At 40.1% G+C, this 17,822-nt stretch overlaps 1 protein-coding gene across 3 annotated transcripts in view; it reads left to right on the top strand.

Moving 5' to 3' along the window:
* rad54b (RAD54 homolog B) overlaps positions 1–11,286 on the top strand; it is a 134,472-nt gene extending 123,186 nt beyond the window's left edge. For all 3 annotated transcript variants that reach the window (XM_048528844.2, XM_048528843.2, XM_048528845.2), the window contains 2 exons: positions 3,567–3,767; positions 9,321–11,286. In XM_048528844.2, coding sequence (XP_048384801.2) covers positions 3,567–3,767; positions 9,321–9,544 — 425 coding nt within the window. In that variant the 3' untranslated portion in view covers positions 9,545–11,286. The remainder of the gene's footprint in view (positions 1–3,566; positions 3,768–9,320) is intronic.
* The last annotated feature ends 6,536 nt before the right edge of the window (positions 11,287–17,822 follow it).

Below are 17,822 nucleotides of genomic sequence, written 5' to 3'. Positions count from 1 at the left end.
CAAGAATGTAGTTACTAAAGAATTGGTACTAACCAGTTACACAATAATTTATCAGTTATAAATTTTCTTAAATTGTTTTTAACACTCAGAAGTTGCACGACACCAAGTTATAGCCCAACAGGTTTATTTTAAATTCCAAGCTTTCACCTGACGAAGGAGCAGTGCGCAGAAAGCTTGTGATTTCAAATAAACCTGTTGGACTATAACCTGGTGCTGTATGAGTTATGACTTTGTCCATCCCAGTCCAACACTGGAACCTCCACATAATGTTTTTATGCTAATAAGATCCTCCTTCAAATGACTATTTCTTGCCAAAGAATCCACTGTATTCTGATGAGTGCGTGCCTTTATTATAACTAGTTAACTTTCAATATTATTCATTTAATGTTTAAGCATATATTAGTGAATTGTTGGTAAAGAATGAAGTAAATGTGCATAGAAATCAGCAACCATTTGAAATAGCTATATAATCTATTATCTGTGGAACTTCATCTTATGCTTTTTGCGAGTGATTGGAATGAATGTCAGGTGGATCTCATTGACCATGCGATCCTTCATTGGGTTTGTTCACCTGGGTCAAACAGGGAGCCCCAGCTGGCAGACACAAACAGGAGATTTAGAGTCTCCTCATTCTAGGGATGGGCTCTAGACCCTGTGTAGAGACCATGTAGGGTGCACAAGTAAGTAAAGGGTGACTTGGTGATGAGCTACCAGCCTCTGTGAAGTTATTTCAGTGGTGATGAGGGAAAACAGTATGCGCCTGAAGAAAATTTGCTGCAACAGTCATTTTTGATTTGCAGTAAGCATTTCAGGCATCACACCTGTATTTGGGAAGCTTGACTCGTTTTATCCTGCTGTCTGTGGCCTAGAATGTAGAAAAAGTGTTATTTTTTCTGGATGAACGACATTGGGACAGATGAAACGCAATAAGTAATCGTTCTCACTGCTCGTGGACTGGCATTTTCAGTCATTAGGAGCCTAACTTTCCCTGTGGCACCAGATACTTAAAACCTTTCAAGAGTAGATATTACAAACCCAAGTCGCCTCAAACTCTGAGACGTTAACAGTTTGAGAAACCGTAGAATCCATATTGGGAGTTTTGGCAAGATTAAGTTGACTGGCGGAGGTGCTGCTGTTTTTCTTGTAACTTCTCCTGGGATGTTTTTGCCCCAGCTCCAGTTCCTCTGACTTGGACACAGCTGGCGTGTACCAGACTGTAGTGTGTAGCGAGATGCATTTCGGGAGAGTCTCCCCATCTGTCAGGTATCAAAAAAATCTTCGAGAACTAGATGGATACAGACTCCACACTCGTACCACCTGAAGAAGAGGAAGAACCCTGCCAGAGGTGCTCTGGACTACGGACTAGCACGCAACCCTCATGTCCAAGTTAGAGTGGGGGAGCCAGATCTGAGATGAGAAAATCCCTGGAGACACTACAAAAAAAAAGAACAGGCCTACATCGTGGGGGTTGAGGGGGTTTCTCGGGGAGAATGGTGTGAATGGAATGAGGACCAGGTGGATCTCAGTGATGGCGATCCTTGATTGGGGCAGTTAACCTGGGCCAATCAGGGAGCACTGGCTGCCAGATATAAACAGGATTGTCAGAGGTTCTGTTCACTCTGAGAGCTATCTCGAAGGAAGCCGGACCAATGTCAAGTACTATGCACATCTAAATAAATTGTGACTTGATGACACGATACTGGCCTCCATGGAGTTATTTTGGTTCCTAAAAGTCTATTTTCCAAAAGCAGAAAGAGCAGGTGTTGAAATTCATGCTTGAAAAATGACTGTAATTTTCAAGAAATTGAGATTGCCTCATTTGAAAAAGCTTCACTCAAAGCAAGATAACAAAGTGTGGAGCTGGATGAACACAGCAGGCAAAGCAGCATCTCAGGAGCACAAAAGCTGACGTTTCGGGCCTAGACCCTTGGTCAGCTTTTGCGCTCCTGAGATGCTGCTTGGCCTGCTGTGTTCATCCAGCTCCACACTTTGTTATCTTGGATTCTCCAGCATCTGCAGTTCCCATTATCTCACTCAAAGCAAATTGTTTTACTGTGTAAAACCTATTACCATAATCAGCCACAAGATGGCGTATGGCTGCAACAGATAAATAGAACTTTAAACTGAATATTTTTCATAACCCTCTGTCTAAACAGTTACAAATTTTAGAAATCTTTTAACCAAAACACTGATGGCTTTATTAAAAAAAATTGATGGCTATTCATTGTAGCAACTTTTTTTCGCTAATAAAAACACATCAATTGAATTATAAATGGAGAAGATTGCTTCTCTGTGGAAACTCTATTCATTAGCCTTTGCAGTTGATGTTAATCCAAGTTTCCTGACAAATTAACAGTTTCATCCTCCATAAATCACTAGAAAATTCAAACACTTTTACTTCTGCATCTGTCCCTGTCCTTTTGTCTGTGAATACAAATCAATCACCTCAAGAATGTTAAAACCATAAAATTGCAGATTTTGAAATGATTTGGCGTGACTTTCAGTAGTTGAGTTCATTTTTAAATCATGGTGCTGCATCATCAGTCTCAGTAAATGTCACTGGTTGCTCATATTTTCCATGCTTTTCACTGACTTTAAGTTAGTTTTATGGAAGCAGTAAACATACTGGCATTTAAAACACTGATTAATTACATTGTGAAGTTTTGATTTTATGATTAGGCTTTAAAAGCTCCAATTGGTTAAGTTAAATGCATTTTCCTCAAAAGCGGTATTTTTCTAATGCCGACAGGATGTGCCTACAGTATTTTAAATTTATTTAGTGATTTTGTTTTGTCCTGATGTGCCTTTTATAAAGGTTGACCAACAGTTATAAAATGTGGTAAGTCCCACCTTTTTATTCTGCGTCGTTTTGAGCCTTGCAATTGAAGTCTGAAATAAAACAGTATTTATTCTTTTTGTTTTATCCTTTCTGATGTTACAAACTTGTGACTGAAGAGAGTGATCTGCTCTGTGAGATCTATGAGTTGCCACTGTTAGTTGGTAACATTTTGACTCCAATTTAAATAGGTATGGGTTTAAATCCCACCTGAGAAGTTGAGCACAAAATCTGGGAAATAAAACAGAAGTTGTTGGAAAAACTCAGCAGGTCTGGCAGTATCTGTGAAGAAGAAATCAGAGTTAATGTTTCAGGTCCGGTGACCCTTCCTCAGAACAAATTCTGCAGTTGTACTCCAGTGCAGTAGTGAGAGAGATCTTAACTGACACCTGGTCTGCCTCTCAGGTGGATGTAAATGTATGTAAGGAAAAGAAGATATATATCTAACAATAATTATTAGGCAGCTATTGAATATTTAAATTTACAGCAGATCAGAAGACAATTTTGCCTTGGGTGTGCATTAGCTCTTTGCTCAGCTAATCCCATCATCACACTTGTGCCCTGTAAGCTTGTAAATATTTATTCATTTTCCTGACGTGCTTCAGCTAGATGGTTAACCTTAGCCAATATGTAATGATAGCAATGGGTCGTGGTGGGATCAGTTGGTAAAAGACGTTTAGATGAGATGTGCATTATCAGGAAAGAAATTTAAGGCGTTCTTCCATTACAGGGACCATAGAAGAGAAGATTTATCAGCGGCAGGTCAGTAAACAAAGTTTATCTGGAACAGTGGTTGACCTAAAAAAGAAGAGTGAGCATGCCAGCTTTTCTTTAGAAGAACTTCGAAATCTCTTCCAACTAGAAGAAGACTCTAATTGCCTTACCCATGATCTCCTGTACTGCAAATGTTTAGGAAATGGACAGCCGATAGGTAAGCACTGGGCCTTGATGAATGTCAGAAACCTATATTAATTAAGTACTGATAAAGTAGAGGTAAAATAATTATTACAATATCCACCTCCTGCAGTAGAAGTAAGCCCAAGATGCTAATAAAGGTGAAACTTTTAAGTATAATGTCTCTTTAGATTGATTATCTTTGAATCAAGAGTACCAGCACCTGTTCAGAGTAGATATGTTTTTCTTTTTTGATATCTGCCCATAACAGAATTGACCAATTCACATGAATTTCTGTGACCATGCACTAAAACTTAACCTGAGCGGGTCCTTCTTTTTGTGGGGAAGCAACTAATTTCCCTGCTGACTTCATGATGAAAATTTGGAATCTCTACTGTGAGGAATCTTAAGCAATATTACCAATTTATATTTATGACACCTTCTGTTCATTAAAATATCACAAGGGGCTTCACAGGGACTCTATCAAGCATAATTTGACATCAGGCCACACAAACAGATGTCATGACAGATACAGCCATTTTTGAGGAGCACCCAAAAGGAAAATTTAAGATGCAGAGGGGCTTCAGAAAAGAATTCCAGATAGTCTTGGTTAGTGAAGGCTGAATTGCCAGTGGCAGAGTGCGCAAAAATTGGGAATATGGCAAGAGGTCAAAGTTGGAAGGTTAGAGAGCTTTCATAGGGCTAGAAGTGGATTCAGGGATAACATAGAAGGTAGCAGCAGGAGTAGGCTATTTGACACCCCACAACTGCTCCAGCATTCAATACGAATATGGCTGATCATCAGTCTCAATCCAGACAAGGGAAATTGGAACCTCATTGTATGCATAGGATCGTGGAAGTCCTGGTGGAGTAAATGGTGAAGACATAATATGTCCTTTTCTCCAGGACCACCAGAGGAGGCAACAACACCCGACCATTCCAGCTGACCTGGGGTTACCACCAGTGTCGTTATAGGCTCATCCATCTGAAGGTTGCCTGGAAATATAGGAAGAAGGTCAATAACCTTCTTCATTCTGCAAGTGTAAATGCCACCATCTTATCTCTGCTCCTTGTAATTTTGCTATCTCTTTCTATTTCTGCTATTGTACCCACTCCCCCACCAAGGTTCATGCTCTACCACTCACACTGTTGCCTACAGAATAATCCTTCACTTGCTCTCACCATCCAGCCTATGATATTCCAACCCTGGATGCCCTCTGCTCTACATAATCACTTGCTTGAGACACGTCCACATCTGCACTGTAAGTTACAACTTCACTTTCATGCCTGTAAAACCTACATTTCTCGCTTTCCAAGAAGACAACAGCCTACATTAGGCCAGAAAGAGTCAGGATTGTTGGTGGGATCTTCTCACCATTTATGAGGAGAAGATTTTGACTCTCACCACTCCAAATTGACAGTGTCCAAGCACCTGGACTGTATTGGAGGCTGTTCTTTACTTACTGTTCTGAGACCCCTGACATGATCTCTCTTGACTGAGTTGAGGCTTACTCTCAACAGTGACAAGCTTTCTGGTTTTGTGGCTGTGGTAATTGTTAAGGCAAGACAAAAGCAATATAAGTCTGGTAGCTCTGGTTGAGGGGGAAAAGTGCACAAAAGGACAATATCATGTCTTATGGTTTCACTGCGGTGTTTAACGAGCTGTGAAACCCCTCAATTGGCATCTTGCCACTCATTGACAAACTTTCTAAAACACTCAGCAATAGCATAAAATGATGCGGTGAAATGCCAGTGACGCCAAGATGGTCCTTGTGAACTTCTCATCTGATTCTGTCTCAAATTTCACCATAGCCCAAGTCACATGGCCTTAAAAAGACTTTACCCTGTACTTCAAGTAACAAAACATTTGAGTTCACTATGTTTATGCAGTGCTCATAACACTTAAGACAACATGTAGACCATTGACCTCAACTCTGCTCCTCATTCATTCAGACCATAGCTGATCTCAAAACCTTCAACTCCACTTTCCTGCCTTTTCCCCATAATCCTTGATTCCCTTACATTTAAAATATTCAAGGTTTAGATGGACAGTTTTTTTTACAAGACCAGCCTTTACCGCCCGTTGCAGTACAGAATTCCACACGTTCATCACCCTCTAAGATAACAAATTCTTCCTCGTCTGTCTTAAATGGGCACTCCCTTACTCTGAGATTATGCTCATTTGTCCCAGATTCTCCTACAAAGGGCAACTACCTCTCCACAGCTACCCTTGCACTCGCTTAAGAATCTTGTATGTTTTCAAAAGATTGCATGCCATTCTTCTGACCTCCAAGGAGTACATGCCCATCTACTCAATTTTTCCTCAAGAATATCCTTCCATATTCAAGATCATCTAGTGAACCTTTTCTGGGCTTACAACAGAATTTTCCCACTAGCATCTTTTTTTCCTGCGATTGTTATTTCCTACTGCCACCCATAGTTCTACATTTTCTAATGCAAGATCATTTCTTGCTATTGCACGTATTCCATTTCATATTCACAAAGTTACTCCACCACCACCAAGCTTTTTAAAGCTTCCCCTTTTGAACAATCACAAATCTGTGAATATTTGTCTTCCAGATTTGATCTCCTTGTTACTGTGTCTCCATAGTGGCTAAAGATCATCCCATTAAGTGAAAACAATTACTATTCTATGCTATTTAAGATAATTCATTTATGTTCTTCTGAGTACTTTGTGCATACTACGTGCATTGAAGTGCGATTAATTTGACCTTGTTGCCATTTTGACCATACTTGCTTTTTTTCGAAAATGATTATGCACTCTGTCCATTGCAGTCCCACTCTGGGAATCATTGTCTAATTAGCTGCCCTGCAATTTTGCCATAGTTTTCTGCTTTGTGAGCTAACGTGTCCCTTCTCTAGACCTTCCCACCCAATCTCCCTGCCACCCCACCAACTGGAATAATGCCTTTTGTCCAGTGCCAATTATTCACCAGGACACTAATTCCAGCATTTTTCAAGTGAAGCCTGTCACACAGTAACAGCTGTCTTCTAGCCAGTACTGGTGCCAGTGCCCTCTGGACTGAAACTCTTTCCTCGCACATCAATCGTTGAGCCACACATTTAGTTACTTCACTTTATTTACCTTATCTTTATTTGCCCATGGCTCTGGTGGTAATCTTGAGATTATTGTCTTAGAGGTTCTGCTTTTTAATTTAGCTGCTAACTGTTGAAAATCTTTCCGTAGTTCCTTCTTCCTAGTCCTATCAATGTCATTGGTAGCAAAGTAGATGACAACAACTGAATCCCTCCTCTCTCTCTACATTCCTCAGTCCTAAGGAGATGTTCTTAACGTGGAACTACACAGGCAACGCAGCCTTCAGGATTCATGCTGATGGATGCAGAGTATTTGTATCCCTAATTATATTTTCCTCTGATAATATTATATTTGTATTGACTCCTCCACTTGAATGGTTTCCTGTATCATGTTGCCACAGTGTGTTCCCTGAGCCTCCCTGCAGTCCCTGCTTTCGTCCACACAGCAAAGACCTCATTACTGTTGGACAGTTGCTGGTCTGAGGCTCCTCAAAAGCTATCATGTATGGGTTCCAATACCTACCTCTCATGCAGTCACAGCCTCCTGCTCCTGATTGCAGAACAAATGTGAATGAACTAATCTGAGGGTTATGATTGCCTCTTGGATTAAAGAGTCCAGGTAATTATGTGGAACAGTGTCTGCAGCTTGGACTCGAGGTCCACACCTTGGATCCAAGCTGCTCAAGCTTCAAATGTGTTCACTCTGGATGACCTTGCCATCCAGCAGCTCCTATATGCTGTGGCAGACATGCAACATGTGATCTGCCATCTCTACCATATTATAAATCATTGAACTTTGCATGTTATCCTTTATTCCAATTCATTTTCCCACTGATTTTAGATCTCAAAAACTATTTATAAGAAAAAAATGAGAAAAAGAAAGAACTGGCAAACCAAATAGTTTAATTTTACATTAAAGACTAGAAATACTCAACAATCACTTGTCTTTTGGGCACAATGTGGTTGCTGATGCCAACACAGTGAATATCATGTATATCTTTGGTGAAATTAAAAATCTTCTTTCTAATCAGCTACTTTATTTATTAGAAAACAGCCAAATACCCCTCTCCTTTCTCAACTTAACTCCTTCAGATGCTGAACTCCAGCACACTCTGTTTCACTTTCAGGTGCTAAGTTGCATTAAGTTGGCTACTTGTATATGCTCACACCAAAAAGGGTCTATCTGTGTCACTCAAATATGTTCTAATTTCGGCTGATTCTTAATTAATCTCTTTCACTGTACAGTTTGGAAGAAATAAATCATTTTGAGGCTAGCACCTACAGAATTTAAACTGTAGATTTCAGATTCATCCAATGCAAGCTAAATTAAACAGTTAGATTTATACAAATTGTATGTTGAGACTTTCTTACCCAGAAAATAACTTGAACTGAGTTTACTTGCTAAATGTATATATCCCAAACATGAAAGGCCTAGCTAAGTCAATTGATGAGGGTTCAATTTCAGCTTGTTCTTAATTAATCTGCTCTTTCACTGCAAAACCTTTCTTAAGGCTACCTTCTACATATTTCAAACTATAGGTTTCATTTTAATGTCAACTACCAACTAAATTAGGCTAATACGAAGTGAAGATTTAGACTTTCTTACCCAGCAAACATACACACTCAGTCCTATCCCTTATCACATGTTGGGATATCACATTGACCCAAATCTGCCAACGTGACTCTAATCCACATCTCCAGTTTAGTTCTAGAGTTATTTTTATTGCTTAATCTATAGAACAAATATAATTTCCACCAATCTCCCTCGCTGGTTCTGGCATTAATTTATTCCATAATAGGATTAATATGAAGAAAAATTAAAATGTTCCTATCCAGAAACATGCATGTTGTTCACTATGTTGGCATCAGCAGATTTCTTTGCATTACTGGGCTTAGCTATGTTGCTTGACTGCTGAATCTTCCTTAGTATCATTGATGCAGAACTGGAATGTTCATTGGTCAGTTAAACTGTTGGCTGACAGTGAGGTAATTTTGTTCAAAGCATCATCATCCTGGTGTTATCACACTGTCTAAAAGGCCAAACCATTTTATATATATATTGCAGCACATAAGTAGCCCTTAAGATTGGCCTGGAGTTGCCTTAGAAACCCACCCTTTACTCTTGTTGATATATTGAACATACGGTATGTTAACTAAGCTTTAGTATAGTATATTTCATTCTGTGATCTTTTAAAAATCAGCTTGATTTAATTTGTTTGCTTTTCTCAGATTCTGCTGCCTTTTCCCCTTGATTTGAATTATTTCCTGATTTCGTATACCTGTTCCTTTTAAGCCAAATTTTTTCTTCCTGATTTGCCCTCTCTTAAGGCCCTTTCTCTTACTGCAAACTTTGGTTACCCTTGTTTTCATTGCATTATCAGCTTCTTTATGAAATTTCCCAAAGTGAATGCTTGATAATGTGTTATAGTCAAAGGCTGGACTTCGCCAGTTTTAACTGTTAGAACAGTTCTGAAAATATAAAAAGGTTCTTATGAAACTCTATTATTCAAATGAATTGATGCTTTCATTCCAGTTAATCTCACTGCTAAAAAGGCTGCGACTCCTAGACCCTGCCAACTTGGCCATAATTCAGAGATGTCTGATTCCCATAAACACCTTTCTATGTCAGATCTGATGGACTGGAAGCACTTTTCTGGAGAAACTCAGCACTTCCCTGATCCTGTTCTTGAAAAAGCGAAAGAAAATATCACCTTCATGTTTCAAAACACAACAAAACCACAGGCCATATCCAGCTGAGGAAAGGATGAAAATATGTATGCATACAATGGAATTTTGGACTTAACTTTGTGATTCTATTTACCCTTGTTTATAAACTTGGTTACAAGTTCTGGATAAATATTTTGATACTGTAATTACCTTATCCAAGTTCATGGGCTTTATTTTGTAATCGTGTTTTGCAGTTTATCGACTTGAGAATTATCTCTAATTGAATAAGTACAGTGACAGCAATCTATCAGTTTTACTAGAATAAAACTCACTTCAGCCTATCCCAATGATATCCATTAATTTTAACTATTTCTCAGACCAACTACTCTGATGCTGACTTAGTGAGACAATTAAGACATTGTCAATTCATGCCCAATTATTTTTGCATGGTAAATTGGCTTATCATCTTGGGGCCTTATAATACAAAGGAGAAATTTTCATTTCTTTATTCTGATAGAATTCAAACTAAGGCCCCAGAAAAGAGAGTGCGCTAACCATCAGCACTTGAAGGCTCCATTCATTACTATGTCTTAAATATTAAAAAGTGATTTAAAATGCTCTTTTGCATGCATGCTGCAATTGGATGCATTCAGCAATACAGTATGAGGTTTACTGCATTCACTCACAATGCCATTTGACACTGTGAAAATTGAAGGAGTATTTCTATGGGTGCTGTAGCCTGTATCCAATCTTATGATTGGAAATATTAAAGCCTAACCCAATGGTATTATACTTGGAATCCACGCACAAAGACACTTGGTATCATCTAGAATAGAGATAATTGGATAACTAACTTGTCAATCATGCCAGGAGACTCTAATAATGAATGAGTGGGATTGGTTTTACAGATATTAATTCTGTTTGCTGGAGGTCATAGAGTCTTGAAATAGACATTGTAAGTAAACGTTGTTTACCTTGCAGTTTGCTATTAAATATTTTGTTTGGTTGTAATCTTTGACGATCATAAGTATAGTTCTGTTTCTACCTCGCTGTTGACAGACATTGCACACATACTTTATAGTAGACGGTCACTGGCTAGAAATAAACTGTACTTGTGTAGTGGCATTTCACATCTCCAGGACACCTCAAGGCTTTACAGTTGATAATTTAATTTAAAATAACCTTTGTTCCATAGACAGTGAGTTTGATAGTGATCAAATTGAATTCTACCCTAGCCCCGAAGCAGTTAGAATTATTTAAGTCAAGTCTGGCTGAGATCAATTAGCTCAGTGCAGCCCATGGATCATACCATCCTAGTTATACTTCATACAAAACGAGGCCTGAATTTACTTGTTCAGCTAATGGAGGAGCTAGTATGTCAATATGCCAGAAGTTGTGTAAAGCAGTGCATTTATGCTTTATTTGGAAAGGGAAAATAAAAAAGTTCTTATGTTTGTACAAAACCTCTACATTTCTTTGTTGGGGTAGAGTTTCTGAGTGGTGGAGTCATTAAAAGGTCTATTCCGCCTGCAGTACTGTTCATAGTAAATCTAGTGACAGTCTAGCAAGTCATTTCAGTAAGGCTGTTTTCCTGGGAGATGTTCAATTGTTCTTGATTTCGTCTCAGAGAAGATTAAAATTACTGTAGTGATTGGAACGAAGGCCAGGTGGATCTCATTGACTGTGTGATCTTTGATTGAGGCTGTTACCTTGAACCTTAGATATAAACAGGACTAACACAGATTCTCCTCATTCTAGGGACTGGCTCTGGGCTGGCTGGTCAGAGCCCATTTATTGTGCACATGTAAATAAAGAGTGACTTGGTGACAGGATACAGGCTTCTGTGTAGTTCTTTCAGTGGTGATGAGAGAAAACAATATTTGGCTGAGGAAAATTTCATTGCAACAGTCGTCTTTGAGTTGTAGTAAGCATTTCTGGCATCTTGCCTTTATTTTGGAAGCTTGACCCATTTGATCCCGCTGTCAAAGTCTGGGCCCAGTATGTGGAAAGAATATTTTATTTTTTCTGGATGAATGACATTGGGGCAGATGAAAAGCAATGAGTAATCCTTCTGACTGCTTACAGACTTGCAGCATTTTTAGGTTCCTAATAACTGACTTTCCCTGAGGCATCCGATACAAAAACCTTTCAAGAATTGACGGATTTAGTTAAGGAGTATTATGACCCCAAGCCTTCTCTAATTCTGAGATGCTATTGGTTTTATTTGGCAGGTCAAGGACCAGAGAAAACTGTATCAGGATTTTTGACAATGTTAAGACAATTGGCAGAGGCATGTGATTTTGGATCAGCCATGAACGAGATACACTTGGCCCTCATTTCAATCACTACATTTCTCCCCACCAAAGCCCAGGGATGTAGGCCTGTTTTGTGTTTGGTTTGTGTTTTTTTTTGTAGCTTCTCCTGGGACGGTTTTGTCTCCGGTCTGGTTCCTCTGACTCTGACTTGGACTCAAGCAGTACATACTGGATAGTAGCCTGTCTCTTGAGTCGAAGCATCTCTGGAGGGTTTCCTCCGCTTCTTTACGCATTAATGCAATGGAGGCTGCATGCATCCCAGACTCAAAGGTTTCTTTGATGTTAGATGGAGGGGGAGAACTCATGGTTTTTGTCAGCCTTTCTGGCTGTTCTGAGGGGCCATGTATGTTTTGCTCCTGCCTCATTTGCAAGGCAGCAGCTTTCTGGTAATCCACATGTTTATTCAGGACTACCTCACCTACCTGAACTTTGTGTGTCATGGGATCTGACCTCACCTTGTACCCACGCAAAGCCATTTCTGTGGTTCTGGCACCAGACTTCATCCCCTGAAGTAACCATTGGCATTCCCACTGCTATTTCAATTGCGCTTTGAAAGTTTTCTCAGATAATAATTCGCAGTGTGGTTTTAGCACACATTTGCTGAAATCAGGCTTTGATACAGACTTTGTAACTTGTTATTTACTGGGATTGTTTCTGCAAATATATTTTAAAATATGACATTTTGGATCTTACTTTTTTGAGGTTGTGAAGAATGGCTTTTTTAGGAAATGGGATGCTAAGATCAGAAGAACATATGGCAAAGGAGCAGAAATAGACTAAACAACCCACTGAATCCATCCCACCATTCAATGAGATTGAGGCTGATCTGATAATCCTCGATTTGACTTTCCTACATTTTCCCCATAATCCTTGAATGCCTTACTATCTCAGTCTTGAATATTGTTATTGACCTAGCTCTCTGCAGTGAAGAGTTTCACAGATTCATCCTCAGAGAAAAATTACTCCTCTTCATTTCTGTTTTAAATGGGTGGTCTCAAACTCTCAGATTATGTTATCTGGTCCTAGACACACTCAAGGGGAAACTATCTCTCTGCATCTTCCCTGCCAAACACCCTAAGAATCTTGTGTTTTTCAGTAAGGTTTCCTCTCAATCTTCTAAACTCCAACCTTTTCCACATTTCCTCGTAAGAACATCTCGTCATACATCGGATTGGCCTCCAGATTGCCTCCAATGTCGATTATATATTTCCTTAGTTAAAGGGAGCAGTATTCCAGTGATAAATGCCAGGCATTGACGACCTCTGATAAGAGACAATCTAATCACTGCCCCTTGATGTTCAATGCCATTACCATCGCTGAATTCCCCACTATCAACACTTTGGGGTTTATCATTGACCAGAAACTGAACTAGACTTGCCATATAAATACAGTAGCTATAAGATCAGTCAAAGGCTTGGAATGCTGCAGCAAGTAACTCACACCTGACTCCTTAAAACCACCAGCTACAAGAGACAAGTCAAGAGTGTGACAGAATACTCCCTGTTGCCTGGGTCAGTGCAACTCCAACAACTCTCAAAAAACTTGACACCATCTAGGACAAAATTGCCCACTTGATTCACACACATCCTCAAGCATTCAGTCACTCCACCACAGGTGCTCAACAGCAGCAGCAGTATCTACAAGGTGCAGTGTAGATATTTGTGAGAAATCCTTAGACAAGCACTTTCTGTCTCTGAGATTACCCACTTTACTGAAATGTTAAGCAGCAGAGTGAAGACTCTACATCCTACTGTTCATGGAGGTATTCTGACGTGGGTGACCAATTTCAGGACAAGAGCACCAAATACATGGAAATGCCACCACCTGCAAGTGCCCCTCCAAGCCGCTCACTGCCCTGACTTGGAAATATATTGCCATTCCCTCACTGTCGCTGGGTCAAAATCCTGGAATCCCCTGACTAAAGCATTGTTCCTCCAGTCAAAGAACCTGGATTGCAGCAGTTCAGGAAGACAGCTCACCACCACCTTCTCAAGGTCAGCTAGGTACACCAACCTTGGTGGACACCAACCTAGACAGCAATGTCCACATCCTACAAGTGAATTTAAAAAAATTTAAAAATTTATCAATCACTTTCTTGGAGATACTAGGTGACCTAGCCCCAAAAGCCTTTTGAGGTAGGAAACTGCATAGGTTGACCCTTTTCTGGGTAAAGAATTTTTTTTTAATCTCAGTCTTAAATGACCTACTCCATATTCTGAGACTGTGACCCCTCAATTCAAGCTCATCAGCCAGTGGAAGCATCTTCCCTACATCAAATCTGTCTAACCCTGCTGGAATTTTATATATTTCAGTCAGATCCCTCTCATTTTCCTGAACTGCAGGCCATACAGGCCCAGTTGAACCAGTATCTCATACAGTTCTCAATTTAATCTGGTCTGTATTCCTCAGCCAGGCTTCATTGCTTTCTCAAGCTGAGTAAGTTTCAGATATGCTTTTCATCTCCTAATATCTGAAATATCATAAAAGTGTGAATTAAAACAGGAGGAACAGATTTCTTGATGCTGATTTAATTGTCTGGTTTTGATTTATTTGGTAAAGCACTAATTTTAGTGCTGACTTATTTTGTTCCATTATGGGTCTCCTGGCATTATCTCAACCTGGGGCTAGGTGATCATGGCAGACATTTTCAGTCCTTCTTTATTTTAAAAAAATCTTAGTCCATGAAAGTTCTCAGGTATAACAATCAGATACTGGAAGTTAAAAATCAATAGTCTGTATGTTATAATCATGGTAAATAGTGTCCAACTGCTGATCTGGTTAAGGTCGACTATTATAATGTACGTAAGAGATTATAAATGGGCTTTTGCACTACACAATATGTTAACAATGGACACATCATGTGTATACCTTAGAAATATTTTTAAATATAAATTGCTATAACAGTAATATACGTTCAGATAAAATAAACTTTGTTTTTCATTTCTGTTGACAGTGGCATGTGCATTAGTGTGATTACAAATAGTAATACATGATATGTGTGAAATAGTGTGTGGGCATCAAGGAGCCTCAGCAAAATTGAAGTCAATGGAAATCAACCAAATTACCCCACTGTGTGGAATCATACCTTACACAAAGGAAAATCGTCTCAGTCCTAGCATTTTGCCTCCAGTTCTCAGGGGTGTATCCTGGTCCCAAACAGTGGATATTGCTTTACTGATGATGTTCTCACTATCGTAAGGTCAGAAGTGCAGATATTCAGCTATCAGTGCATTGTGTTTGGCACCCTAATATTTCACATAGTTAAGGGCTCCATGTCTGTGTTCTTAAAAATATTGTTCTGTCATGAGATGAGAGTATTGCTTGCTAGGCCAGCATTTATTGCCCAGCTCTAAATGGCCTTGAGAAGAAGATGCCGAGTTGCTTTGTTCAATCTGTGTAGTGTTTGAGGAGTAGGGACACTCACGGTGATATTAGCAATGGAATCTAGAAGAAGTGATATACTTACAAGTCAGAGTCGTGTGCGGCTTGAAATGGAACTTACTGGTGGGTCATGTATCTATGCATCTGATGCTCTTATCCTTCTAGATGATAGAAATTAGTTTAGAAGATGCATTAAAGAAACCTAGATGAATTTCTGCAGCACATCTTGTGGACAGTGCATACTGCTGCCATAATACACCAACCATGGAGGGAGTGAATGTTGAAATGATGTCAGATTTCTTGAGTGTTGTTAGAGCTGCACTGTCATTGACAAATGGAAGATATTCCCTTGCACTCTTGGCTTGTGCTTTGTAGATGATGAGCAGGCTTTGGGAATGAGTTACTTGCCACAGCAGTCCTAGCCTCTGACCTGCTTTTGTTGCTGCAATACTAATAAGGCTGTCCAGTTCAGCTTCTGGTCAATGTTAGCCACTAAATTAGTAATAGTGTTGGGATTCAGTGGTGCTAATACCAGTGAACGTCAAGGGCAGATGGTCATTATCTGGTGTTTTTGTGGTAGAAATGTTAGTTGCTGTTTAATCAGCCCAAGCCTGAATGTTGTCCTGGTTTTGCGATGTTTGGACATTGACTGCATCAGTATCTGAATAGTTGTGAATGCTGGTAAATATTGTACAGTTACCAACAATAAGCCAACTTCTGACCTTATAATGGAGGGGAGACAATTGATGAAGCAGCTGAAGATGTTTGGACTTAGGACGCTACCCTGAAGCATTCCTGCAGTCATGTCTTGACACTGAGGTGATTGACTTCCAACAATCGGAACCATCCACCTTTATACCACCAGACCACGTATGGTAGGGAGATTTCTCCTGATTTCTATTGCATTTGGTTTTGCTTGGGCATTTCAATGCTACATTCTGTTGTGACATCAAGAGTGGACACTCTTCCCTCATCATGTGTTCATTTCTTTTGTCCATGTTTGGGCTGTAAGGAGATGCAGGAACTGATTGACACTGGCAGAGTCCAAACTGAGCATCACTGAACAAGCTATTGTTCAGCACATCCTGCTTGTTAGCACTGCCATTGGCAATTTTCCAGACTTGAGCTGCACGTAACATTCATGCCATGCAGCTGACAGGCAATGACCATTTTCACCAAAAGAAAATAAACAATTTCTGCTTCATTTTTCACTGGCATTACCATCACTAAATTCTTTATCAACATCCAAGCAGTTAACTATTGACCAAGATTTGAATTTGGCCAGCCCTATAAATACAGTGGCTACAAGAGCAAGATGGACACTGGAATTCTGTAGTGAGTAATTCACCTCCGACTCCCTAAGATTCTGCAAGGCACAAATCAGGAGAGTGATGGGAAACGCTGTACTTGGCTTGGTGATTGCAACTCCAGCAACAACCAAATCTTTGACAGAATCTGGACAAAAATTATCTATCTAGACTTCCAAAAGGCCTTTGATACAGTGCCTCATGGGAGGCTGCTGAGCAAGGTGAGGGCCCATGGTGTTCGAGGTGAGCTACTGGCTTGGATTGCGGATCGGCTGTCTGACAGAAGGCAGAGATTTGGGATAAAAGGCTGTTTTTCGGAATGGCAACCGGTGACGAGTGGTGTCCCGCAGGGTTCAGTGTTGGGGCCACAGCTGTTCACCTTACATATTAATGATCTGGATGAAGGGACTGGGGGCATTCTGGCGAAGTTTGCCGATGATACGAAGATAGGTGGACAGGCAGGTAGTACTGAGGAGGTGGGGAAGCTGCAGAAAGATTTAGACAGTTTAGGACAGTGGTCCAGGAAATGGCTGATGAAATTCAATGTGAGTAAATGTGAGGTTTTGCACTTTGGAAAAAAGAATACAGGCATGGACTATTTTCTAAACAGTGAGAAAATTCACAAATCAGAAGTGCAAAGGGATCTGGAAATGTTGGTCCAGGATTCTCTAAAGGTTAACTTGCAGGTAGAGACCGTAATTAAGAAAGCGAATGTAATGTTGTTTATCTCAAGAGGGTTGGAATATAAAAGCAGCGATGTGCTTCTAAGGCTTTACAAGGCTCTGGCACTTCAGCCAGACAGTGGTGGGCTTGTGGAATTCATTGCCGCAGAGTGCAGTGGAGGCCGGGACATTGGATGCCTTCAAGGCAGAGATCGACAAATTCTTGATCTCAAAAGGAATCAAGGGCTATGGGGAGAGTGCAGGGAAGTGGTGTTGAAATGCCCATCAGCCATGATTTAAATGGTGGAGTGGACTTGATGGGCCGAATGGCCTTACTTCCACTTCTATGTTTTATGGTCTTAAAAACACACTCTATTTGAATGGTATCCCCTTACAGCAAAATAAACATTCAGTCAGCACACAGCAACTACAGTGTGGACCATGTACAAGATGCAGCAAAAGAACAAAGAGTCCTTCAACTCTGGTCTGGAAGAAAAAGAGAAGCAGACAATTGGAACACCACTGCCTACAAGCTCTGTAATGTGCAGGAGATTGGACTAAATATTAACCTTGCTGGAGAGCATGATCAAATACTAGCTCTGCTGCAGAGGACTTTAAAAACCTAGTTTACCAAAGAAGGCTGTGGGCATACACCACGAAACACTGGGTATGCTGGGCAGCCTGTCGAGGAGCTTGCATTTAA

The sequence above is a fragment of the Stegostoma tigrinum genome, chromosome 5, assembly GCF_030684315.1.
Source record: "Stegostoma tigrinum isolate sSteTig4 chromosome 5, sSteTig4.hap1, whole genome shotgun sequence".
Taxonomy (NCBI): domain Eukaryota; kingdom Metazoa; phylum Chordata; class Chondrichthyes; order Orectolobiformes; family Stegostomatidae; genus Stegostoma; species Stegostoma tigrinum.
The sequence above is the reverse complement of the archived record's forward strand: the minus strand, read 5'-3'. Positions and strand labels throughout refer to the sequence as shown.